The 27,573-nt window shown below is 53.5% G+C and overlaps 1 protein-coding gene across 1 annotated transcript in view; it reads left to right on the forward strand.

Annotated features, from left to right (window-relative positions):
* Window positions 1–27,573, forward strand: part of MAPT (microtubule associated protein tau) — a 106,010-nt gene that overhangs the window by 23,652 nt on the left and 54,785 nt on the right. Inside the window, exons 2-3 of the mRNA XM_030888068.2 lie at window positions 13,514–13,579; window positions 27,266–27,424. Of these exons, the coding sequence (XP_030743928.2) occupies window positions 13,570–13,579; window positions 27,266–27,424 (169 nt within the window). The 5' untranslated portion in view covers window positions 13,514–13,569. The remainder of the gene's footprint in view (window positions 1–13,513; window positions 13,580–27,265; window positions 27,425–27,573) is intronic.

Here is a 27,573-nt window from a genome sequence, read left to right on the forward strand (position 1 = left end):
TCGTGAGCTTGATGGCCGCTTGATTACCTTCAAGCCTTTAAGACCCCAGATGCTATACTTTTTCATAGCCGGGCACCATCAGCTTTCTTCACCACATTTGCTTATGTACCCATTTGTCTTCAGTGATCCGTTGGACACCTCGTAATCACACAGGCTGATATGTTGTTCCATGTGGGCTTTGTTGCTTCTGAGCTAGATGGCCACTTGTTTACCTGGATTCTGTATTCTAATGAGGCATCTTGACCATGCAAACAATTCTTTTAAAAAGAGAAGCCGCCAAGAACGGATGTGGCCTGAAGCTTCACTTCCCGGCAGGGCTTGCCTGGCCGTTGCGTGATTCAAGCTCTTCTCTGAGCATGCGATAGGGATGTGGTCCAAAGACTGAGCTGGCGTTGGGACTAGCTGCCCATCTGGAAGCCTGGCAAGCCTAGGACAGGTCCTGGAGCCACCAGGAACCAGCACTGGACTAGAGACAGAATGGAGTTAACTCAGCCCCAAATTCTGAACTGGACTCAGGTCAAGAGAATGGTCAAGGGGTGAGCACGGTGCCCGGCTGGGAGACTGGGCTGGAGGTAGCATTTTCAGGGAGCTGTGTGGCAAGCGATGGGCCCGGACTCTGATGCTGGACCTCCTCCTGTCCCCCACTCCGCCTTCCATGCTCTGTGGGACTTGAGCCAAGTCCTTCACCTCTTGGAGCCTGTGGGTCTCTACCTACCATCAAAGGAGCAATGTCTTCCCGGACAGGATGCCGTGAGGGTCGGGTAGGTGGTGTGAGTGGGACCCCTGCTTGGGAGTAGGCATCACTGCTGTCTCTCCCCTCCCTGCCCCTCCTGCATGCTGGGCTCTGCTAGATGCGGGGCTCAGGTGTGAGAGAAACAAGAGCCTGCCCTTTGGGAGCCTTCGAGAATCAGAGAGCCAGACCTAGTTGCAGAACAAGAGGTTTGAAGAGGGTCTGAGGGAGCATGGAGCTCGGAGCTCCCCACCTCGAGTCTCAGTTTAACCAGGTCAACCGCAGCTGCTCCACGGCTTGTTAGGCCAGAGGCGCATCGGGTTGATTCTGATCAGGAGCAGGCAGTATCCCTGTGGGCTAATCACCGAGACCCTAAAGGGTAGCGTGGAGCTGTCCTCTGACTTTCTGAGACTAATCTTTCTGGAAGAAGCTGAGGTCTCGTCACCTTTCTCCTGAGTGGCAGCTGATGGCCTTGAACCATTGACCTTGCAGTTGGCCACTCATTGCATAGCCCACTGGTCACCTTTGTATCTATGCCTGCTGGGACTGGAACATGCCTGGAGCCAGAACTGACCTGGGGACACTGAGTGGTTCTGGGGTCCTCCACTCCTGTAAAAGGGAAATACCTCCCCAAGGCTGCAAGTACCGAACACACACACACACACACACACACACACACACACACACACACGGTTGTTGACTCACAAATATAAATATCCCTGGAGCACGGAGCTGTCACCGCTTTAGTCTTTAGCAATGGCTCCTTTCAGAAGAGGTGTCCCGCCGTCTCATGGCAGCGAGGCGTCAAACGCACACACTCCAGGGTCTGACGGCCTGGGCTCCGATCCCAGCTCTGCCTTGCCTAAGTGTGTGGACTTCGTCACGTCAGTCACGCAACCTCTCTCTGCCTGCATGTCCTTGTTTGCAAATGGAGCCCATGGAAGTGTTTGCCTTACAAGGGGGTGGTTCTTGCAGAGAGCAGGGACTCCTAGGGACCCCGCGTGGCAGAGCACGACTGCCCTGTGGGGTTTTCACAGCGATGGAAACAGAATCAGGGTCTTTCCTCCTCGGAGCCCCTGGGTGGGTTCTGACCGCCGCCTTTGGGTTAGCGGCTGAACGCGGACCCTGGCATAAGAGGGTTAAATGAAGGAGGGTTTGTAAGGTGCTTAGAAGAGAGAGTCTTGCTGAAGGTCAGTGCTACAGGTGTGTTTAATTCAAAACATCCTGACATGAAGTCCTGGTGGGTTTCATAACTCCTCTGTTTCAAAACTGCACCCTGTCTCCCTTGGGACTCCAACCGTCACTAGTTCACCAGTGTGAGACTGACACCCTCGAATCTTGCCCGAAGCAGAGAGCAAGCAACGCCTCGGGCCAAGATGGTGAAACGGATACCTAGCGTCCTGGCTGCTTCCTGGCCGCACCCTGCCCCGGCCCAGTTGCTGGCGTCAGCCTACCTCTCCGGTCACCGAATGCTCCTTTGCTCAGTTGACCGGCCGCAGAAGAGATCACAGACTGCGGAGCCCAAGGGGAGCAAGAACCAAATGTTGGAGAGCTCTGAGCAGCGCCTCACCTCCTGGGCCTCTCCTCTTCCTGTCCTGTTCGTCCCTCGCGGGCCCTCCACAGGCAAACAGGTTAAACAAATAGAAATGTGAAGCGCGGCACTGAAAGTAGGGAGAGAGGCCTGGAACCCCCGTGACTTCACAGACCTGGCTTCTCTCCTGGGGGTGACTGTGATGTCACGCCCCCTGCTCCCAGACCACGCAGCTCTCGGGCACCCCAGGCACCCATTTCCATCACGGCTGTACCCTTTGGCGCGTGCAGACGAGCCTGTGTGTGCGCACACCCTCCCTGCAAGCCAAGGCCTGCTCATCCTCTCGTGGCAGCCCCTGCCTACCTGGAGTTGATGTGGGCGACTGCCTGGAGCCGCTTAGGAAAATCATCCCAAGGGAGTTGCGGGAGCCCCCTGCCAACCACTGAGCCCGAGCCACCTTTCACCCCTGGCAGGCACTCAGCAGCTTCTGGAGGCTGGCAGCGGGAGGCCAGCGCTTTCCTCAGGTAACCTGTCCCAGGCATGGCAGGGAGACTGGGGGCGTGGTGCCAGATGCGCCCCACTCCCACCCCCCTTGGCTGGCTTCTTTCTTCCTGCACCTTCTTAGCTGCTTGGGTTTGGGGAGCTGGGTTGCCTAGGTAGGGGAGTCTGCAGACACCCACTTAGCAGTGTTCAGGCTAAGCACACAGTACTCGACCAGGGTTTCCCTAAGTGGGTGATGCCACTGCCGGGGCGCCCTGGAATAAGACAGAGGGTGGCGGAGGGTGGAGGGGGGGGCTGATACAAGAGCAGATTGCCTCCCCTTTATCCTAGATTACAGGCTGTAGGGACTGAATCACAGGTGGTAGGCCAAATAAGTTTGTGGCCAAAAGCCAGTTGTGCCATCGATTCTGACTCATGGGGCGCCCGCGAGTGTCAGGGTGGGACTGTGCCCACAGGGTTCCCCAGAAGCAGACAGTCAGGCCTTTCTTCCGAGGCACCTGGGGGTGGACGTGCACCTTCAGCCTCTGGTTTGTATCGGAGCATGCTAACCCCCCACACCACCCAGGGACTTCTTACTGTCATGGGCATGAGCAGATTTCGTTCTGTTGCTTGTCCACTTGGCCCCGTCCCTGCGATGCCAGTCTGTGCATTACTGATCCCAGGAGGACCCTGCCCCTGCGCCGTCCTTGGATCCTGTGTTGGACACGCATGATAGGGATTCAGAACTAGATTTTTGTAGATTTGTTGTTACATACAACTCTCATTTGTTGAGTGTGGGCCTGTTGGCATGCCCTTTCCTGTATCCTTGTGAATGATGGGTTCTGCCCTCCAGCTGTGCCTCATCGTCCTTTACCTCACAAAGCACCCCAGTGACTCTCAGGTGTCCTCCCCAGTCAGTGTCAGGCTCAGGGTGTAGAGATCCTGCCCCCCAGGGCCTCCCACACACACACACCATGAGATCCGAGTCCCAAGGTCTAGACAGACTTGCAAGAAGCACTTTGCCAGTGTGTACAGAGAACCTGGGAAATGTTGCAACCTTTGGAGCCAGAATTTCATGTCTAGGCATCTGGAAAGATTTAGACACTAAGGTGTTCATCCGCGCGGTAATTGCAATCGGACATATTTTGGGTGAAAGGTTATAGGACACGCTGGTTTCCCACTCAATCATCCACATGCACTCTGATTGGCAGCATGGATTGCAATCCTCACAGGTAACAGCCCTCTTCCCACTGCCCCTGCTGTGGTTACCCTTCCCATCTGCCTCCTTTCCCATCTCCCGCCCTTCGGAGCTTCACCCCGGAGCAAGCCCAGGCTTTTTGATCTCAGACAGTTGGCACTCCGGGGATGAGTACCGCCCTGCTCACCACACGGGCCTGGCTATCATTTGGCTGAAAGCCAAGCGTGGGGGCGGAGGAGGAGTTCAGTTGCAGGCCTGAAGGATACCGGGGTCCTCAGGATCCACAGGCCCCTATCACCAGTAAGCCATCTCTTTTTGTCATTTTGACCTCAGTTCCACATGGGTCTCCCACTCCGTCCAGGACTTCCTCGTTCAGAGTGATTAGCTGTGAGAGCTGGGCACCATCGCGCTCTGGTCCCGTCTCGGGCTGTGGAGGCTGGCTGCCCGGGGTGCATGAATCTGTTGGACCGATTGTTTCTGTGAGCCTTCGCGTCTCTTCATTCTCCTTTGCTCTAGATGGGAAGGGAACGGTAGTGAGACTGCATGGCCGCTCACTGTAACAGGCAATTTAGAGGCTGAATGCCCAACCTCCGGAAAGTTCTATGTAGACGGGTGTGTAACCACTAGAAAACAAACAATGTCTGTGGAGTTTTCACGGAATGAGAAAATGCTTCTGAGAGGTCAGAGCTCGATACGATGCCCGGCCATGGTCAGCGCAACACTCTTCACCACGGCGACCGCGGAATCAACCCGGAAACCCATCCACAGAGGACTGCCTGCACAAGGTACCTTACCAAGAACCTGGGCACACACCTCATCACGCGGATGAATCCGGAGGGCCGTATGCAGAGCGAAGTTAGCCAATCACAGATGGACAAATATCATGTTTTTTAAAGTCAGGAAACCTCTGAAGGTGGAAGGGAGAGGAAATCACTCCCTGGAGGGCAGACACAGTAACTCGGGTGAAGCGGAAGGCAGTTTACAGTGAGGGGAGGTCAACACAGCAAGAGCTAGGCAAAGGAAGACCCTGGGAGAAAGACATGACCGCTACAGGCGGAGACGGTCACATGCACAACCCTGCAATCACAAGAATAACAACAATCTCAGAGCCATGGAAGTAGAACCAACAGCATTTGGCAGTTCAATCGTTTTCCACTTGCAGACAAAACCAACCCAACTGCCATTGAGTGGATTCTGACTCATATAAACCGCCCTACAGCGCAGCATAGAAATGCCCCTGTGGGCTTCCAAGGCTGTGATCATTAATTACTCTCCTGCGGAGCAGCTGGTGGGCTTGAACCGTCCACCTTTGCATTGGCAGCAGAGTGCTTGAAGCACGATGCTGGCAGGCTCCTCATTGTGTGAAAATAGGCCTCACACTTTGCGGGTGGGGAATTAGAGTGCACTTGTCTAGGAAGGAGTGAGTCAGTGGTCAGGCCCCCAGCTCCAGCCTCTTACTGGGGGGTCTGCAGTCAGCATCTGGGAGACATTGTTCTATCCTGGGCGGAAGCACTCTCTGTGCACCTGGGACAGGCTCCTCGGTGAGTGGGAAGACGGGCCCTCTCCCACCCCAGGCCCTGGCCAGTCCCTCCGCCTCTCTACCGCCTAAGAGCGTAGCTTAGCTCTCCTTTCCCAACCTCTTCTGTCCTCACCAACTCTCTCCTCCTCCTTCCTGGAAGGAGAGAGGAATTTCAATTCCCTTTTCCACAAGTATAGGAGTTCATGATTTACAACACACATTCAATCCATAACAAAGATAAATACATTTTAGCCCTCAGAAAACACCACAGCAAACCCTTATTACTTTTTAAAACTCACAACTTAATCCTTCTTTATTCTCCTTGTAATCCTGTGTTCTGTGTATGCTGAGGATTTCGTCTCCATTTCCCGCAACTTGCAAGCATTCGTTTTTTTTTGAAAAGTACTAAGATTACTTAGCCTCTGTTCACTGCGAACAGATTCCTGAAACACAGGCTCGCAGCCAGGAGCAGGTGCCCAGCCCCAACTGTGGCTGTCCTCCAGCAAGCTGAGTTCCCGCCTGGATACAGTCCTGGCTGACTCGGCATCCTTAGAGAAGTTTCTGGGCCTGGCTACCAGTTTGGCAGTTACATAATGATGTGATGGTGCGGTTACATAATGAGCCCCCATGGTTTGACCTGATGTGAGAGGCCAATCAGTTGTAAGAGGCTGATGCGTGGGATGCAGCACCTGCAGTCCAGCCACAGCCCTTATCCGATGTCAGGGGAGTTTCCCTGGGTGTGGCCTGCAACCCCTTTTATTGTACAGGAGAGAAAAGTGGATAGAGAATAGAGGGACCTATTGTCCCCGAGAAAGAAGAGCTGGAAGTGGTTTCTTTGGGCCTGGGGTCCCTGTGCTGAGAACCTCCTAGACCTAGAACCACGGGAGGATTGATTCCAGGACGCACAGGAATCTCCAAGGAATTCCCGGCCTCCAGGTGCTAAAAGGAGCTAAGGACCTTTCCCCAGAGCCGGCAGAGAGGGAGCACTCTGAATTTGGACTGCTAGCTTCCTGTACTGCAGGAGAATGGCATTCTGTTTGATCACATCACCCTCCGTGCTTTCTCTGCTGCAGCAACACTGGACCCCTGAGACATAGCCCACTTTACACACAAGGACGCAAGCTCAGGGTGGTTGCTTGCCCAAGATCACATGGGCAGTAAAAAACAGAATCTCAACTTGAACCCAGGTCCTTCTGCCCCAGAGCCTATGTTCTTGCCCCACACAGCCTCTGGTGGGACAGTCTCTCCACCTGTCCATGACGCCTGCCTCCCATCCTCAGAAAAACGGTGAACGCTGCCCTGAGAGTTTCTCTCCTGGGTTTATTCCAGAGCCACTGAATTTTGCTTTGTCACGGCCGCCTGGTCCCTGCCAGAGCTGGGAACTAGGTCACGGCTGCGGTGGAGGCTGGCCTGCGGTGGAGGCTGGCCGCATTGGTTTGGGCTCTGCAGGGACCAGACCCCGCCAGGAGCACCACATACTGAGGAGTGTGGACTCCTCCCCTCCCTGTCCCCCTCTGGACTGAGAAGCCACCCTGGGCCTTTGTGTCCTTAAGCTTTCCATTCCAAAAGCCACTCTCACTGTGCCTGCTGTGCTCTGGTAACCACGGGTCAGAGGTTCAAATCCACCAGCTGCTCCCAGGGAGAAAGATGAGGCTGTCTACAGACTCAGAAACCCCATGCAGGGTCGCTGTGAGTTAGAACCAACGCAAGGGCAGTGGGCTTGATTTTGGGGGTAATCTTTACAGGGGCAGATCACGAGAGCTTCCGCCCAAGGAACTGCTGGGTGGGTCTGAACTGCCAACCTCCCAGCAGCCAAGTACTTAAGCATTGTGCCCCCAGGCCTCCTCAAGTTGAACGAGAGCACTTTCCTGAACGTGACGGATCTGTGAGAGTGTCCAACTGCCCAATGGTTCCACTAACCGACCAATATGTTCCTTAACTCACTCTCTCGTTTTAGACAATACCACGAACACACTTGAAGGAATGCCTTCCTATTTTAGCAATACTACTCCCGGTCAGAAAAGTTTGTCATGAGTGAAGCCGAATTTGCGCTTACCGAACAAAAGTCTTACCCTTCGCAGCAGTTCGCGCTCTGTGCCACATTTTAAAGTTTTACACACAACTAAAATCTCCAGGCGATTAACCGGGATGGGAGAATTGAAGTACTGTATGTTAGTGTTCCTTTGTCTTGAAAGTCACTGCCCCATCACTGTTTATGCAGAATCTACTGCTTAAACGGAGGACAAGATGCGCACCCCCTACCCCCCTGGCCACCCACCCACCCAGGGCTTAGAGACACACACAGCATGTAAAGCAAGCTTGCAGTTCTGCACAGTTATGAGCCTGCTCTTGAGGTAGACCTGTGTGCTGAGTCCACGGATGATGTCAGGGCTGGCTGTGCAGCTGGGAGTTCTCTGAGAAACTTCTCGGGCGGGATCAAGGCTGACTGATGGTCCAGCCAGGCCTCGCTGAACTGCACTTGGCAGATACTGTTGTCGTTTTATAAAACAGAGGGATGTGGCAGCCCTGTATCGAGCTGAGCACTTAACCACTGTGCCACCAGGGATATTTAAACGGGGCGTGCTACATGTAAATAACACATGGATTACATGTTTCGGTTGCAGCTCAAAGAGTAGCGTATAGAGTGGGCTCTCATTTGGCTTCATCCCACTTGTCTGTCAGTCTGTCAGACCGTGGGGGCTTACGTGTTGCTGTGACGCTGGAATCTATGCCACTGATGTTCACGTAGCAGCAGAGACACCCCGGTGTCTTTCCGGGGAGCGTCCAGACTGAGTTGGAAGAAAGAATAGGATGTCTGCTTCGGAGGAGGCAGCCACTGAAGCCTGGTGACTAGGCAGAGCATCGTCTGATGGTGCCGGAAGGTGAGCCCTCACGCAGGAAGGCATGCAAAACCCACTGCTGCAACAAGGGGCTGAAACCTCACAATGGGGGTGGCACGTGACCAGACAGTGTTTCGTTTGCCGTATGTACGGTTACTGTAAGTCAACCAACTCAAGGCACCTTTCATTAACAGGTGGCTCAAAAAATACTTCTTTTGGACAAAACCCCACTGGGCTGCACTGTTGGCCCACCAACGCGCCTGCTGTAAGGTTTCTCGTTGATTCTGGTTCAGTGACCCGGCAGGACAGGGTAGAGCGGGTCCATGGGGTTTCCAAGTTAATTCTTTACGCAAGTAGACAGCCTCATCTTTCTCCCGCTGTTGAACAAAGCCACTCACTGCCACCGAGTCGATGCCGACTCACAGTGACCCTGGAGGACTGGATAGAACTGCCCCTGTTTAAGAGACTGTAACTCTTAATGGGAGTAGAAAGCCTAGTCTCTCTCCCAAGGAGTGGCTGGTGGTTTTGAACTACTGACATTGCAGTTAGAAGCCCAACGTGTAACCACTCCACCACCAGCGCTCCTTGTTGAACAAAAATAGCTGAGTCCTTCTGGCAACTCACTTAGCTCCTCTGTTGCCTCATCTACGAAGTAGATCGCCTTTTCCCTCCCAGACACAAGGTGGACCCTGGACCTGAGGTCTTTTGGACTTGGCCCTCCTCTTTGATGGAATTCTGATCCTGGTGACCAATCACAAACTGCAGCGAGCCTAGGGAAAAGCAAAGGGAAGCAGTTCTGTTCGGAAAGCAATGAAGGTGTTGGTCTTTCTTGGAGTCCCTGGGTTGTGCTGGTAGCCAAGGTTCCAGGTTCCAGGTACACTCCCCTCCAGACACCTTGGAGGAAAGACCTGGTGACCTGCTTCCAGAAAAGCAGCCACGGAACATCCTGTGGATCGAGCTGACCCACAGGGGCCACCAGGGGTCGGATGTGACCGACAGCAGCTGGCTGCTTGCTGGGCTCGGCTCCTTGGTGGAGAGCGGGTAGTTCTCGGCTTCCAGGGCCGTGCCCTCTGCGGAGGGTGCCTGCGGCGCAGAGCCCAGCGCCAGGATTTGAACCTCGACTGTGGTGAGGTCTGCTAGTGGGGTGCTGAAAACTATCCTCCAGAGAGTCCTGTCCCTTCCCACTTAGCAGCCCTTCTTGGACGCTGGGCTGTGCCTCCCGTCCCCACCAGCTCCCCTGCCTCTCCGCTCCTCGTGCCCCCTCGCTCCTCTGACTGTGTTTTATGCTGCTGGCTGGGGTCACTTTGCAGCTAGATTATGTAACCCGTCACCACTCTGGTCCAGGGACCAGCCTGGAGCTGCTGTCAGCACGCAGACCGTTTACGCATCGCCCCACCCCCCTGAAATGCAGGGGCAGACTGGGATTTGGACTCTAAGAATTAACAGCCCCAGCACAGGCTCCAGGAGGCGGGCTCTGCCGCTTTGCTGCCACTTCAGCCAGCAGGGTGGTCACCTTGCCCCGTTGACCAGTGCTGGTTCTCTTCAACCCACAGGAAGGTGCTTTGTCCCTGCCCATGCTTCAAGCCTTAGTTCAAGTTCACCTTCTCCTTAACCCTGTCTATTCTCAGCTGCTACAACCTTGGTCTCTGATGCTTGTTCCGCACAGAGCTCACGGAATCGGGGCCTCTCAGGACTCCGCGGGCTGCATTCTCTCTTCCGCCCTGTGGCCTGGGCTGTCTCGCCTCCCAAGCCAGGCTTCCAGGGGACAGGGAGTGTGTCCTTTGTCTGTGCCCAGTCTGAAGCCTTACATACAGTAGTCCAAAAACAAACAAACAAACTCACTTCCACCAACTCAGTTCTGACTCATAGTGACCCTAAAGACAGAGTAGAACTGCCCTTGTGAGTTTCTAAGACTGTAACTTTTTACAGGAGTAGAAAGTCCTATCTTTCTCCAAGGAGCCACTGGAAGTTTTGAACTGCCGACCTTGCAGTTAGCAGCCCAATGCATAACCACTATGCCACCAGGACTCCTACAGTAGACAGGGTCCCATAAATGGAGTTGGCTACATGGTCACTTAGCTCTGAAATGGTCCTTGTATCACTCGATAATTGCATCCATGCTCCCCTGCCCACCGCCCCAACCAAATACATCAAAGGCAGGAGCTCTTTCTCTGGGCCTCAGGTAGGGGGCTGGTATGCCCCATCCTCAAAATCTGTTCACTGCCAAGGTCCCCAGGGCTCACTCCACCTGCTCAGTCAGGACTGGGCCAATGGAGTTGCTGTGTCCAGCTCACTCACCAGCCCACAGGTAGTCAGGGACTGCTTGGGGATTGGAGAGAAAGTGTGTATGCATGGGGCTAGGCATGGGCACACACACACACAGCCCTTAAGGCGGCACCATGAATGCATTTTGTACAGAGAACACTTAGCAACTTTACTGATTAAACTGCGATTACACCGCTGACATGCCCGAATCAGCTCCCAATTCCACCCCCAACGGTGTTGCTATTGGCAAGCCCATCACTCAAGAATCCACTTTTCTCTGTTAATAATAGATGCTTCATAAAAGCCCAGCTTGGCCCCTCTGATTTAAAAGTGATCTGAACGGAAGACAGTAATGGAGGGGTCTTCAGGAGGCGTGCTTTCCGCATTGCTAACTCCCCAGCAAGCAGGACAGTCACAGAGAGCCTGCTGCTGCCAGGACTCCCCAGGAAGCCAGCCCTGGTGCTGGTGACTGCCCTTTAGCCTCTCTTGCCCGGACTCCTCCAAGGTGGCAGGGCTCTGAGCTGTGGTCAAAGCCTCGCTCTTCATTCGCCCATACTAGCCCTCCCCCAAGTGTGCCATCAGTTCCCCACATCTGGACATCTCTCCCTGTGGTCTGAGGGCGGGGGCCAGCCCCCCACCACTAATCCTGGGTTCAGTAAGCGCAATTGTACGGTTGCGATATATAAGTATTATAGTAAAGTCATCGAGAGCGTGAGAGGTAGAGGAGAGACTGTAATAATGGAGTCAGACACAATCATAGCATGCTCATCTCAGCCCCGCTTGATGGTCCTCGTGGGGGGAGCCCAGCCAGGAGAGCAGGAGAGCCCCCACTTTATTGCTCACCAAGGGTTATATCTCCTTAGGGAAGCATGATTAGAGGTAACCACACGTCACAGGAAGGGGCAGTACAATAGGCATACACATCGTAGGAAGGGGATGTATGATAGGCATAGACATGACAGGAAGGGGATGAGCTAGGGGTGTGCCCATAGGAATGGGAAGGCCTAGGGATATACATGTGACAAGATGGGGTGATCCTAGATTCATGATGGCAGCCTAACCTTGATTATCCTTGGGCGGGTTTGACCTCTCCGGTGTCTCCTACAAGGAAACAGACAACTACTAGCCTTATCAGAAGGGAGTGGGCCCTACTTGTTGTGGGATAAACAGTGGTGTCTGCTTGGTCTAGATGGCTGATAGCTCTTAGGGAGAATGACCCCTGATCTACTTCTGATGACCTCCAAGTGCACAGTCATTCGCAAGCAGCTAAGTTTAGCATATATTTGGGGGAGACAACTTGGGTGAAATCCTTCTGTTTCCCATATCTCCCCAGCTCTGCTGTGTCAGGCCCATCCCAGGTGCATTTCTGGCCTCTGGGGTGCCCTGAGAGGTGACTCCCATGCCCTCTGCCCTCACCTGGGAAGTTTCTGTTAGAAATCAGGAAGCCTCACCCAGGTGTACTTCTCCCTACGCAGACTTGTCTGTTCTTCTGGCAGGCCACAGTACAGTTAATATCCTTCCCCAAACACCAGAATCCAAAGGCATCCATTCAAAGGCACCTTCTTTCTCATTGACAGCCTCTGTTAACGAGCAGTCCAGTCGTATAGAAATAAACTGTAGAAGGTGGATAGAAGTACATAGATAAGAACAATCAAAGAGATACACAGAACTAAAACAATATAGAAAGCAACTATATAGGGTATGTAGAAAGAAACCGGACTGGTGGCTTAGGCAACATAAACTCACAGGCCTACGCAGGCAGGGGCTGTTTGTCTTGCCTTTCCCGCAGGCTGGTGGGGGTGCTCAAGGGCCCTGGGGGTGCAGTGGTTCCACGGCAGGCGGCTAGCAGTTGGAAACCCCCAGTTGTTCCCCGGGGAAAAGGCAGAGCTTTCGCTCCCGTAAAGAGGTACAGTCTCGGAAACTCACAGGGCAGTTCTACTCTGTCCTCTCGGGTCGCTTAATGGCAGTGAGTTTGGGAGCTGTGTGACCCCAGCAAGTTGCTTTGCCTCTCTGTGCTTTGGCATCCTCCTCCACCATGAGATGGAGACCGTGCCTCCCTCAGAGTCTGGCAAGGGTCTCATGACTCACGTGATGCTGTGTATTTGGCCCCCTCCGCTCCCTGGTGGGCCGAGACCCCCACAGGACCTCGGTCAGGGCCTCTGCCAGCCCCACCCCGGAGCCCCTTCCTTAGCAAAGCCTCCGGGTTCGTGTAGGGACGCCGGTGAAAGCCAGAGCTTGAGAGGACCGCAGGGTCGTGCCTTTGGCAGGGTGCAGCCTGACCAGGTGTCGCCGATGGTTGTGTTAGTGGCCGGGGCCGGTGTTCTCCTGATAGGCATTCTGGCTTTGGTAGGTTGACCATTGAAGCAGCGAGATGCCCTTTCTGTGGTTGGCTTTCATGCCAGGGGTCCGATTTGAGCCGAAGCCCGATTGTCCCGAGGAGAGCTGTGTGTAAACACGTCTCCAGCAGCCCCATCTGGGGGTGGATGGTTTTCCTCTGGCAGGAAGGTGGGGAGACCAGGGAAGCTGAGGCCTGGCTGTGCCCTTCTGTGTGCCCAGTTCACAGGATTGAAGACTGCCTGTGGTTTTCAGAGGCAAAAGAAAATAAACTTTCTTTCAAGCCTGCTTTGCAAAGTTTTAGATCTCTTTGAGATTCAGAACACCCATGTGGACCCCAAACCAAAGCCCACTGCTCAAGCCTGCTCTGACTCAGCCACCTGTGTAGGACGTTCAGGCTGCAAGTCTTTGCAGGAGGAGCAACATATCGATGAAACGCCCCTGGAGCCCAGACCTTAAACATGTGTCTTCCTGCACTGAATTTCCGATGTGTTCCTTCCAGTTGATCCAATACTTGTGTACCTGGATCTGCTTCCAAACTTAATTTGAGATCCAGCTGTTACCCAACCTGGATCCTTTGTCTTAACCCTTTTCTTCTATCATGTTCACCATCAAGGGCCCCCTGAAGTCCAAACCAGCCTTCACACCTGGCAGGTGACTGCAGATGTTCTTATGGCCCCAGGTGAGAATCTCTCCTTCTCTCTCTTTCTCTCTTCTCTCTCTCTCTCTCTCTCTTTCTCTCACACACACACACACACACACACACACACACACCATCCCTACCATGGGCCTCTGTCTTCTTCATGATTGGCCCTTCCCTCTGTAAGGCCCGAGTGCCTACAATCTTGGCCACCTTGTCCCATCAGCCATGTCAGCGACTGCCAGCGATTCACGATGTGTGAATAAGAGAACCAGCGTGCTTGGTGACCAGGGACGCTGGTACAAGAGTGCTTTCTTTTTCCAAAACAGGAATGTGTTTATTGCTTTGTATCGGATTGTAAGCGCAGCACATATTGACGAAAGCATATCATAAACAGAAATGTCGACACCAATGTGAGAAAGTCCCCTGATCCCACTTCCCAGGGAGTGAGTCTGTCTGTCCAGGGGGGCTCGGGGCTCCTTTGGGGGGGGGGGCTTACCTGCCCCTGGCACTCTCTCATTAGCAAGTTCTCTCCCCGTTGGTGAGATCTGCTCGGCGTCCCCAGGTCTCTGTGTGCATGGTCCTCATCCTGCTCACAGAGGGGTCAGCGTCATGCTGGGTGTGCAGTACACCATTTTGGCCGTGTCCCCAGGGCGTCACAAGACCAGGGGATGATCTCACTGGGTCTGCCATCTGCCCTGCCTGGCTGGAGCTGCATCAGGAGGGCCAAGGGGCACCACGTGGCCTTGGCACTTTCAAACAAGAGTCCTTAGAGAGAGCTGCGGGTTCTCACAACCCTCCTTTGGCTTCCCGGTTTTGCCTCCTTGGCTCTGCTCCTTCCTTGTGGACTTAGGGGTAGGATTAGCTCTGGACATCTCCCCAAACTGAGGCTGTGATAGGGGGCTGTTGTAAGATAAGCCAAGGCAAAGCCATCCCTGCACCCTGTGGGGTGGGGCGCAGTACCCCCAAAAAGCTGTTTCTGAAGGTGTTGACAGATTGGCAACCCACCTAAACCCAATCCATAGCCATTCAATGGATTCCAGCTCAGGGTAGACTGGAACTGCTCCATAGACTTACCAAAGAGGCCCTGTGGTGGCACAGTGGTTATGTGTTGGGCTGCTAATCACAAGGGCAGCAGTTCAAAATCACCATCCACTCCTCAGAAGAAAGGTGAGGCTTTCCTACTCCGTCTCAATAACCCACAGGGGCAGGCCTACCTGTCCTACAAGGCTGCTGGAAGGCAGAATTGACTCGATGGCAGTGGGGTGGGTTTTCGTTTGGTGGAGCTTCATCTTTCTCGTGGGAGGAAACCAGTGGGTTCAAACCTTTTGATCAGAAGCCCATTGCTGAGTTTGCTATACCACCAAGGCTCCTTAGGACCCAGGAAGGTCTGGCTAAATGAATGAGTGACAAGGTTTGAATGATAATGACCATAGCTCTGTATGCCATGTATGGCTTGTATAGTATTTGGGGACCTGGTGGTGCAAACAGTTAAACACTTGACAGCTTAACCAATGGGTTGGAGGTTCAAGTCTATCCAGAGGCACTCAGAAGAAAGACCTGGTGACCGACTTCCAAAAAATCAGTCATTGGAAACATATGGAGGACAGTTCTGCTCTGCCACTCATAGGGCTGGAATCAACTTGACAGCAACTGACCTATCGCTATACAAACTATATCCATGCATACATACAAATATATATATATATACAAAAAATCAAGCGTCTCCCATCAAGTCAATGCTGATTCATAGTGAGCCCACACAGAGTTTGGGAGACCCTTTTCTCTCTCTGCTGCAACAGACCCATTTATTTATTTATTTCTAATGGTCATTCTACTGGGGGCTCCCACTGCTCGAGACTGCAAATGTTTATAGGAGCAAACATCTCGTCTTTCGCCCGAGAAGCGGCTGGTGGGCTTGAGCCACAACCTTTGCAGTGACCAGCCTAATCCACAGCTACACCAGGGCTATCTATGTATTCGAATATTCACTGGGAGCCCGGGATTATTCTCAGTCTTTGACCTAGAGTAACTCATTTGCTTGCCACATCTTCCAGGCTGGGGAGCAGAGCTCTGAAAGGTGGAGTGCCTCAGTGTAAGTGGCAGGGCCAAAAGTGAGACGCGGGCAGCCCGGCCCAGCGGGTGCTCAACACCAGGAACCAGGGCCCTCAGCGTAAGCCTGGCTGTGACGCCACCACACAGTGTCCAGCCACCTCTGCCAGAGAGAATTCCCAGACGGCCGCATGACCTGGTGTTTCATTTCTTCTGTGTGTTCAAAGGCCACGGGTTACGTCCTGCCCCTCTACGTCCATGCTGAGTCCGGGCCATTCATTACTAAGGGACAACTGCGGATTCGCTGTAGACTCCTACCGTCCTCTCCCCCACCCCTCCCAGAGTATGACCTCAGACGCAGAAAATAGTAATGAAAACATCTTCAAATCTCCCTGCCTCCTTGCTTCTCCACCTAATGAGAGGCCATGGCAGTCCAGGGCCAGTGTGGAGCCGTTCCTCGTGGCCTTGGGATCCCCGCCCCCCTCGCTGCTGCTGGGCACAGGCAGCACACCGAGTCCTCCCGAGGAAGAGTTCTGGGTCCACTGGGCCTTCCCAGGTCGCCGCCGAAGCCCCTCTGTGTCTGCCTCCGGGCTTGTCTGGGCGGCAGTCCTGGGAGGAACAGGACTTAGCTTCTGAAGGTTTCCCTTCACCCCACCACTTCCTAGGCCTTCCCAGAAGCCCCCTCGCTTCTCCTTTCTCTCCGCACCGAGCCAATGTTGCATCCTGCCTCTTCCTTCTGTTACCTCCCCTCCTTGAAGGCAGAGGGCACGGACAGAGGTCACCATGGTGGCCCTTAACTTTGTCACTGCCCGTTGAGCTTCCTCTTGGCCATCTCAGGGAGTCTTCCTGCTGGTCTGTAAGGGGTCGTGACGACAGTAGCTTATATCCATGAGCCGGGAATGTCACCGTAGATAAAGTGCCATCTTTCATGTTTGCTTCACCCTCACGGCCACCCTAGGAGACAGGTGTCATCATTCCCATGTTCCAGATGAGGCATGCGTGTTAGAGGGGACATGTGGCCTGTCTGGCATCCCTCAAGTACTGTAAACCCGGGGACCTTGGCCCCCCACACACTCACATCCTTTCTATACCAGTCGACTGAGAGGCTTGAAACGGGACAGGTTCCCCCTGGAAAGTGGGGTGCAGGCACTGGCTCATGCAGCCAGCTGAGCCGAGCACTGACTAGTAGTCACTCAGAAAAGGGGACTTGTGCTGAGGGGTCTCGTGATAGCCCTGGGGTGTAAATACAAATATGGCGCCTCTTGCGTCTGGTTCCTAGGAGAGCAGTGAGTTCAAAGGGAGGCCCATGGAGGACCTCTAGTGCCCCTTTCAGGCCTGGGTGGAGGTGCCTCCTGCTATTGGGACCAGGCAGGGTCTGCAGGGAGCTTTGTGGAGGGGGCAGTGGAAGGGCCAGCAATCAGCCTGTGTAACGAACATTGGGCGAGCAGCTGCTGCCGAGACCCCTTGGTGCTCTGAGCCGAGCAGCCCAGGGGTGCGTCTGAGAGGCCGGGCGGCACCTGAGGCCCAGCCGAGACAAGAGTGTGGCTGTCAGGAGACGCACCCATCATCAGAGAATGCTGGGTCTTCCCAGCCCTGACACCTGCTGCCATCAACCCCCAGGCAGTTCCGGCTTCCAGCCGACTTCCCGTTCCTAAACGGGGCTACCAGCACACCACCTCACGACAGACTCCGTCCCCACCTCTGCCACTCTCTCTGGGACTGTGGGAGATACCCCAACCTCCCTGTGCCTCGGTTTCCCCAGCTTCCAAAGGGAGCCAAGGTGACCCATGCACCTCGCAGGGGCAGCTTTTGGGACGGTGATGGGCTGGCACCTCCGATGCTCGGGCTTCAGCGTGGGGTCTCCAAACCCAGCAGCTTTGGGACCGAGCACTGGGAGTGATGGCGGCCCAAAGCCCAGTGTGCCCTGAGCGTCCGTGCCTCCGTGAGGTCCTGGGCGAGCCGTGAAGCTGCTTGTGAGGATGCAATAGTGTGTAAACGGCGCCTGGCCAGGGAAATGGGTTTGTTCATGATTAAGGGGAGATCAGGCCTGGCTTGGAGGAGGGGTGCTTGAAAAGCTCCCCCACCCCCTGTGCTTCAAAGGAGAATGCCCTGCGGGTGGGTAGATCCCTGGCTGCCTGGGGGAGGAGTTGGAGGCCAGAGACTCCTCCCACGCCAGCGGCTCTAGACACTGTTGGAGATCAACCAAGACTGATATCAGCGTATGGCTAAGTGAACAAACACTACAGAATCATGGGTATGCTGTGGTCTCCTTTTGCGCGCAAAAGAGCTGTCTGCAGAGATGTTCCTAATAGTTATTTTGCATTTTGGTATCTGACTTTTGAATAATGAGTATGAATCACTTTTATTAAAAACAAACAAGCTCTCTCTAGCTCCTTTCTTCTTTTCAGGATTAGTTGTAGTTTGCACAAGAAATGCGGGAGGGCGGCAGTTGTTTGACGTCAGGGGACGCTCGTCCATTTGGTATTCTGTGTTCAGGGAGCACTATCTCATGGGGGGATGAGAATGACAACCACGGACATTGGAAAGGCCCTGGGTGGGCCTGAGGCTCCGTGGTCTCAGCCCTGCCCTCCAATGTTGGGTGCCATGAAAAACTGTAACGGATCAAAAACATATCAAAAGAAGGTTGAAGGAAACTCTGCTTTGGTAAAGAAATGCCATCCCTGCCTGAGGTCGCCTCCTAACAGATTTAACGCAGATGATTCGGCTGTGTTTGACATTAGAAAAGCCAGGAAGCCAAGGGTTTCCAGTTCACAGGGACCCTGTTTGAGGTTTCTGAGGCTGGGAATCTTGTGGAGCAACACCCTACCCACCCCACCAAAAAAAAAAGCTGCTTCATTCTTGCTTCCATACAGTCGCAGGTGGTTCTTTTTGGATTATTCCAGTTTTTCACCAACAGGAGTCTTTCTTCTGTGGGCTCCTTTATCTCCCGCCCCTCCATTTAATTTGGCAGTTCTGCTTGAAGTCTTTCTGTGAGTATGCATTAGTGGTTCTAGAACATTCTCTGGTAAACTGTGAGGTGACAGGGCTACAAGCTCACGCTGTAATGTTTCTCTGAGGTTTTCCGTGTGCCATCTTCTCCTCTTGCCCCCCGTGGTCCTGTGCCTACTTGCATGCTGGGTGCCACGCGGAGCAGGCGGGAGAGGAGCCTTCTGGGGCTCCTTCTCAGGTGCTCACAGTTGGGGACCAACTGTCACAGCAGACCAGCCAACATCCAGCTCGAGAGAAGGTTTATTTAGACCTGGAAGGTGGTCTCTGTTCCTGTAGTTCCGGTTCACGCCCCTGCTTTCTGGCTAGACTCAGGGATTTCCTAATGACCTTGGGCTTCAGACTTCTCATAGACCGTGGGGACCAGCACGGCTGCCCTTTCACTAGCCTTTAGATTTTATTGTTAAACAGCCCAGAGACTAGAATAAGCACAAAAATAGTTTTCAGAGGAAAAGGCTTTTCAATTAAGCCCATATGTTGATTGATATTCCTTAGCTGTTATTAATCACTGCTTGATTAAGCACGGTTATCAGGGGGACCAATTCCTGGAGAGGGCATCATGCTTGTTTAAAGTAGAGGCTCAATTAACAATCTATCAGGGGGCCACGAGGGTTGGGGGGCAGGGAGGGACGGGGAAAAAAGAGGATCTGATGCTAAGGGTTCGATGGAAAGTAAATGTCTAGAAAAGAACAATGGAATCTATGTACCAATATGTCGGATATAACTGATAAATGGTTTGTAACAAGAATTGTAAGAGCCCCCAATAAAATTATTTTTTTAAAAAAGAGTTGTATGAGCTCCCAATAAAAGGATTAAAAATAAAGTAGAGGGTCAGCAAAAAAAAAAAAAAGGAAGACCTTCCATGAGAGAGCTTGACACAGTGGCAGCAACCACAGGCCCAACCCTGGCAACAACTGTGAGGCTGGCACCGGGGCGGGCAGCATTTCATGCTGTTCGGTGTAGGGTCATTGTGAGTCAGGGCTGACGCCTTAGCCCCTCACAACATCACATGGCTGAATGAGACCAGATTCTGGGTCTTGACTGCTGGGGCATATAATACATTACTTGGGCAAGTTAGTCCACTTTCCTGTGCCTCAGTTTCCCTATATGTAAACATAGTCACTCACCCACCGATATGGAGTTGATTCCGATTCTTGGCAACAGAAAGCCTTGTATTTCTCCCACGGAGTGACTGGTGGTTTTGAACCACCGACCTCGTAGTTAGCAAACAGCCCAATGAGTAATGCCCGATGACACCAAAACCCCCAAACTCATCATCATCGAGTTTATGCTGACTCATAGTGGCTCTATTTAAAAAAAAAAATCATTGCCATCAGTCTATGCTGGCTCAAAATGACCTGCTAGGACGAGGTAGAACTGCCCTGTGAGCTCTCGAGACTGTAACTCTTTACAGAGACAGAAAGTCCCAGTTGTTGCCCTTGGAGCGGCTGGGGGTTGAACTGGTGACCTTGCCGCTCTACCACCTGAGGTCCCTCTGAAGACACCTGGGCTATGTAGGCATAATAATAGGCTATTGTGTGAACGAAATGAGTCAACACCTGCAAAGAATTTAGGATACTTCTTGCCAAGTCAGGCACCTGCGCCCGCCACCAAGGTTCAAACTCCCCCCCAGCTCCTCAGGAGGAAAGGCCTGGCCACCTGCCCCATCAAGATTTCCGTGTAGGTAACCCTGTGGGGCAGTTCCCCCCTGAGTCCTGTTGGGTGGCTCGGAGTTGGGATCAGCTGGACAGAACACAGCAGCCACAGCAAGGCTCCGGTCCCTGGAGGAGTTCTGCTTTCTACCTACCACATGTGCTGCCTGCACTTTCTAGATGGGGCAGGAAAGGGACCAGGGCAAAGGAGGGACTGCGGTGGTTGTTCGATGCCATCGATCGATCGAGACTCACAGCGACCCTGTGTGCAAGAAAGGGAGACACTGCCCAGCCCTGCGTCCCCCCACCATTGTTCTTCTGTTTGAGCCCATGTTGCAGCCGCGGTGCCCAGCCATCTTGTTCAGGGCCTTCCTCTTGCTGCTCCGCTCCTTTACCAAGCCTCATGTCCTCCCCCAGGGACTGGTGTCTCCTGACCACAAGTCCAAAGTTCCTAAGACGGGGTCTCGCCATCCGTGCCTGTAGAGGGCATTCTGGCGGTCCTTCCAGGACGGTTGGTTTCTCCTTTGGCAGTCCATGCCAAGGTCCGTGCTGTGGTGCTGGGGAAGAATGGTGTTCGCAGGATTCTCCCCAGCACCACAGTGCACAGCACCCATTCTCCTTCAGTCTTCCTCAGTCAGTGCCCAATTTCCCATGCCCGGTGTCCAAAAATGACCTCGGAGGACACTGTTCCCCTTAAGATTGTGGTTGGATTCCAGGCTTATGGTGAGTTGATGTCTGCTGTTGAGGGAGAACTCATTTAAGGATTTTTGTTTTGTTTTGTTTTGTTTTTGAGGGGCAATAGTTTAGGGGTCTTTTTAAGAAATGCTATCCATATTATAAATTTCACCCTTTGACATACAACTTTACTGTGGTCCTGTAATGCTTCTTCCCCGCCCTCCACCCCCACCCCTATCATGATCCCAATTCGACCTTACAAATCCAGCTAGACCAGAGGATGTACACTGGTACAGATAGGAACTGGAAACACAGGGAATCCAGGACAGATGATCCCTTCAGGACCAGTGCTGAGAGTGGCGATACCGGGAGGGTAGAGGGAAGGTGGGGTGGAAAGGGGGAACCGATTACAAGGATCTACATATAACCCCCTCCCTGGGGGACAGATAACAGAAAAGCAGGTGAAGGGAGACGTCGGACAGTGTAAGATATGACAAAATAATTTATAAATTATCAACTGCTCATGGGGGGTGGGGAATGAGGAGCTGATACTAAGGGCTCAAGTAGAAAGCAAATGTTTTGAGAATGATGATGGCAACAAATGTACAAATGTGCTTGACACAATGGATGGATGGATGGATTGTGATAAGAATCATACGAGCCCCCAAGAAAACGATTTTTTTTTAAAGTTCACCCTTTGAAAGGGTACAACTCAAAACTATTTGTAAAAAAGAAGAAAAAAGTAAGGGCACCAGTTAGTGCTTTTAAAAATTGACCACGTTGTAACCGTCACCCCTAGCTGATTTCAGTTTAATTTTTAACTTGAGGGGATGGGTTCTAGGGGAGGAGACCCCCCTTCTTTGGTCCAGAAGTGCACGGCCTGCGGGCAGTGATTCGCTGAGTCACGGGACCAACAAATGTCCTCCTCTGGCCGGTCTTTCCCCTGGTTTGAAGCTCCTCCTGGTCAACCGGGGCTGCAGGGAGCCTCAAGCCCTTGCAGGCACCTGCTGCCCCCTAGCGGGGCTGGAAAGACCCCTCCCCGGGCCAGGACCATTTGACGTAGGTGCAGACAGCTCGGGCCAGGTCCCGTAGGCAGGGTCTAAGTGCCTCCAGCAAGCCCACTGGTGAGCCAGGAGCCAACCGCCCAGCCCCGAGCGGGGCTTTCTCTAGCCCCTTGCCTCTACTCCAGCAACAACCACCGGGCTGTGACATTCAACCCTCAAGTCCGGGGAGGAAGTGGGAGACAAACTCCCCCAAAACCATTGCCGGGGACTCCATTCCAATGCATGGTGCCCTGGTGTACGTACAGCCTAGAACCGCTCTGCAGGGTTTTCTTGGCTGCAGTCTTTACAGAAGCGAACGCCAGGCCTTTCTTCCGCCGTGCTGCTGAATGAGCCGGAAGCGTCCATCCCCGTTTAGGTCAGCGTCAAGTGCAAACTTTGCACGCAGGGATTTGAGGGAAGCAAAAGGGTTTCTGTGTTTCTCAGAAGGACAGTGGTCGGTGGAGGAAGGTCTTCTGATTTTCACCTCCTACAGAAACAGGTGCCTCATGGCGCAGTGGGTTAAGCTTTAGGCTGCTGACCGGAAGGTTGAAGGTTCGAACCCACCAGCTGTCCCATGGTAGACTGGTGAGGCAGGCTGTTTCCCTCAAGATGGACAGCTTCAAAAAGCCTTTGGGGACCATTCGACTCTGTCCTGTAAGGTCACTATGAGTGGATGGCCAGCAGTGGCCTTTGGGTTTGGGCGAGAAGCTGATTCCTGCTGCCCATGAGGAACTGGTTCGGTGCCAGCGGGTGGGGCTTGGCTTCTTGGACAGGAGCAAAGGCTGCCCTTTATTTTAGGAGCTCTGGGGGAGTTCTCCTTAGGGAGAGTTTGTAAACAGAGACTTCAGTGAAGGAAGTGAGCAGTCCCGAGTAGGGCGGCTGGCAGAGGCATGGAGAATGGGGGCTGGGGTGGCATGGGGGTGCTCTGTCTGATCTTGTTTCCCATTTTTAATTTTGAAAGAGCCTGTGGTCGTCCAAAGGAGACCCGGTGGGGCACGAATGCTTGGCCTTTTGAAAACACCCCTGAGTCCCCCTGGCCATCTCCTACTGCCATCCTAGGAAGTCACTAGTAGCTCCGAACACCAGCAGCATGACTTGATGCGGCAGTTCATCCTTCCGGAGCCACTGCCTTCGGACAGGCCCACCCTTCTTCCCCTCCCCCCACTTTCTCCCCCTTTGCTCTTGCCTCCCCCTCCCCTCCCGGGCACTGCCTGCTGTGTTTTCTTGGTCTCTAAACCACCCCCTCCCCACCCCACCCTCATAACACTTTCTTCTCTTCCAAAGTGCAGCCTTTGGAAACAGCGGTTGCTGTGTTTATTTTCCTGTCTGTCGGGTCTCGCTTAGATTACAGGGATCTGTGAGGTGATGCCCACTCCGGTCAAGGCCAGGCACCCACCTGGGGGCCACGCTTGTTTTTCTGTTTTTCAATCTACTGCCTTTGCAGGTATGTCTTCAGGGCCAGGACGCACAGCTGTGCCCTTTGTCACCTGGTTTACGTGCTCTTTGCCGGGGTCTTCCAGAGGAATCCTCTCCTTCTCTACTGGCTTCAATAATCCATTGCAATGGCCAGACAGAACTCATAGGCAGGACTCACAATGACAGGGCCTATTAGGAAAGTGGCAGGTCACAAGTCAGGACCAGGAATGACTCAGGATACAGTTCAACCCTGTCTTACAGGGTGGCTGTCAGTCGGTGTCAACTCAATGGCAGTGCGTAGACTCAGTCACTGGGTGGGAGTTACAAAGATCGTCCTAGAAGTGCCATATAAAGCAACTCATCGCTCTTATCATCTAAAGCAGGTCTTCTCTGGCAGACCCATGTGAGCACCTACTGTGCACCAGGTCCTGGGCCACAGCCTGAGTGACCCTGACTGGCCCCGCCTACACTCATCCGAGCCTACACTCTCCCAGTTAATGAGCATTGTTCATAAGATCGAAAAGAAAAGTTCACTTTGTCTCCTAGGACCTCCTCCTCTTGGCTTCTATTGATGCTTCTGCCCAGTGGACTCTTGGGACTGTTCCAGAACATAGGCTTTTCATTCCTAGCGTGTCCGCAGGTATCAGAACCATGGGCAGGCGACCGCACCGGCCTATGTAGATAGTGAAGAGCCACCTCTCATTGGCTGAGTTGAACCCAAAGGCCCGTGAACCTAAGGGGGCTAGCCGTTTCAGGATGGGGTGAACCCCTGCTTAGTGACTTCTTCCCACGCGTCCCACTCCTGCACCAGAGGCAAGCATTGGTCTTTGAGAAGCGTGGCTTATTAATTTTGCATAGTGAACGGTAACCTGTGTTTTTATGGGGGCTTTTACTCCTCCAGAGACCCTGTCAGTCAGTCAGCTTCCTGGTGGTTTGTCTGTCTGACTCTGGGCAGCCCCGACGGGGTGGAAGTGGGGAGCCAGAACAGTGAGCTCCATGACCCTGTCGCCTGCCCCACGAGGATGAAGGAGGGAGACTGGCAGTCAGGGCCCCCATACCCTGAGAGGAACCCCGGGGTGCCCTGCTCCTGACGTGGGATATGTGGCAACTTCTCAATGCAGCTAAAAGAAGCCCAAATCGAAATGCAAACATCCGCATTCGGATACCAGCTGCCTGATGGCCGGCACGCTTGAGCCCCTCGTTGCTGCCCCTGTGAACTTTCCAATCTCGGGGGTGGGGTGGGGGTGGGGCTCGTCTTCCAGCTCCAACCCGGACAACATTCTGTGGTGAGCCATGAGTGTTCACTGACTGATTTTCAGAAGTAGATCCCCAGAGTGTCTCCCTGGAAGCCCGGCAGGAACGATGGGGACCCCTTCTGGACTGTGAGGTGCTTCAGGGTTCCCCTGCCCACCCCAGCAGCGTGCAGCCGCCACGGTGGGGCAGACCAGCCGCCAGGGCTGGCTCGGGTGAAGAGAGCAAACTGCACGGTTGCAACTGTGTTTTTTAACTCGTGGACAAAAAGGCAGGAAGGAAATCCCAGGCCTTTGCAAATCCATACAGTCATGGAAATAGAAGGGTGTGCAAAACATTGGGCTTGAACCCTGCGTTTTGAACCCGTTAAAATTAAGTCCTCAGACCACAAGTGAACTGCCTTTTCAGACGTGACCCAAAAGTTTTCTTTTGCTTCAAGGCCAATTTTCACAAAGCCACCACATCTTTACCCTTCTCAAGCATTCTGGTATGCACCATGGCAACTGAGAGCGGTGGAGAGGGGCGGTGTGAGCACAGAGCAAGACAGGCTCAAATGTTTTCTTGGTCAAGTGATGCTCTGTCTAGCCTGAACTTTCAAGTCACTTACGATGGGTCAAACTTCCAGAAACGAATCCGTGACCCTCCAGAAGTCTTGAAATGCACAGTATTTACAGGAGTTTTCTAAAAACAAAAAGCCAAACTCACTGCCAACGAGTTGATGGTGACGCGCAGCGATCCTATAGGACAAGGGTCGAACTGCCCCTGCCAGTTGTTGAGACTTTAACTCCTTAGGGGAGTAGAAAGCCCCATTGTTCTCCCTCGAGCGGCTGGTGGTTTCGAACTGCTGGCTTGGCAGTTAGCAGCCCATCGCGTAACCACTACACCGCCAGGGCGCCGGTTTTCTAGAAAGGAAAGGTTAAAAGAAAGTGAAGATCACCTGAGAAGTGAGAAGGTAGCAGACAACATTGGGAAATACCTGTTAAGGGGATTTTAAAAGGTTAAAACTAAGTCCATGACCCCCAGGGCTGTTTTTGCAATCCTTCTCTAAGTCTAAAATGCCCAAACAGAAAGGAAAACCATTCATGAAATGAAAGGTTAACATAAATGTGGGGTAAAGATGGCAATAAACATCGTGAAATAATAATAAAGCCAAAGCCCACTGCCCTGAGTTGATCTTGACTCCTGGCCACCCTCTCGGACAGAGTTGAGCTGCTTCATGGAACGTCAGAGGCTGTAAATCTTTATAGGAGCAAACGGCCACCTCTCTCTCCTGAGGAGCAGTGACTGATAGGTTCAAACCGCCCCCCAGTCAGTTGACATTTTTAAAGGGTAAGGAGTAAAAATCAAGAGCAAAAAAAAAAAATGTTTAAGTTTAGAGGGAGGAAGGGAAGGGAAGTAGCACAGGGCGTCTTACAAGATGAAGATAAAAATAAATCTAAAGTAGAACAGCCACCGTCGGAGAGCGAGCGCTGTGAGTCAGAATGGACTCCGAGGGCAGGGAGTTGTAGTTATCGTAGAATGGGAAAAAAAATAAACCAAACCCACAGCCGGCGGTCGGTGGGCCCTGGCAGAGGAGAACTGCCCCCAGGGTTCCCACGGCAGTCGGTCTTTACAGCAACGGGCAGCCCCCTCTCTCGCCGGCCGAGGAGCTGGGGGAACCCAACTGCTGACCTCACACGGAGCCACCAGACTGTGACTCGCTCTACCCCCCCCTCCTTTAGGAGGGTATCCTCCTCCCCCCTGCCAAAAGATAGGAGAGTCCAAAGACAGAAGTGGACCTGTGAAATAATACGGTAAGTCACGGCTGCACAAGTCAGAGAGAAGTGGCCGGAAGCTCAAGTGCAGAGTTCTTTAAATAAGGAGGAATCTATGCTAACTAAAGGAGACATCACAGGGTAAGAAGATGAGTCTGCAACTGAGTCTCAAGCTGGGCTGTTAGGGAAAGGAGTGACATGCTGGTCTTAGCCCCAAAGCCTCACACCTCCCAGAGGGACACCCCCACCCTGGGGCCTCCTCAAGATTTAATCAGGCCACCAGAGCATCCGTCCTGGGAATGGATACCCGAAGATCCTAGTAGACCCCAGTGAGTGAAGGCCGCAGCCCCGACCTCCAGAGAGGCCCACTGAGTTCGAACCTGAGGGATTCGTGACACCCACTTGGGTCCAGTTGGTCTCTGCTGTGGGGTTGTGGAGTGAATGAACACGCTCCTCTCTGGGCCTCACGTCCTCTCGGGAACTGCCCAGCCAGTGCCATCCCTGCGCTGCCCACTACCATCCTCTTCATAAAGCTCTTGTCGGCAGTATGTCTGTGTAATGAAGCGGAAGGAGTGCTGGGAGTAATGACAAGTCAGGCTGGCCGAACCGCCCCCCGATGGTTCTGAACTGGGTCTGAGGTGATGTTGGTGGGTTAAAAGCGCAGACAGGTAAATAACACTTGGGCAGGGGTGGAGCGGTTGGGGGCTCAGGTGGGGTTGGAGGAGCTGGAGCCTGTCTTGAGCTGGGGAGAGGGCTGCTCCTCCTCCTCCTCTCGCCCCCCTCCCTGTGCCCTGCCCCCACCCCCACACCCCTACGAGGTGCTCACTTAGGTGCCTCGGCTGCCACCCTGCTCCTCACCCTACCATCTCCCTCCTCCAGGTGAGCTGACTATCGGGATGGCTGAGCCGCGCCAGGAGTTCAATGCGATGGAGGATCACGCGGGGTCCTACGGGCTGGGGGACAGGAAGGATCTCCCCTCTCAAGGGGGCTACACTCTGCTGCACGACCATGACGGGGATGCCGACCACGGGCTGAAAGGTGAGTGGGGTCAGTGCACCCGCTTGCTTTGGTAAGAGCTGGGGGGAAGGGTTCAAACCCAGATGTTAAAAGTGTCATTGAAACAGCCCTTTGGGGTTGGCTTGTTAAGTGAGTGACGCCTCCGTTCATGGCACCAGACCAAGATACTA

The sequence above is a fragment of the Echinops telfairi genome, unplaced genomic scaffold (genome assembly GCF_000313985.2).
Source record: "Echinops telfairi isolate 266 unplaced genomic scaffold, ASM31398v2 ScPeMD7_7458;HRSCAF=8496, whole genome shotgun sequence".
NCBI classification, from domain to species: domain Eukaryota; kingdom Metazoa; phylum Chordata; class Mammalia; order Afrosoricida; family Tenrecidae; genus Echinops; species Echinops telfairi.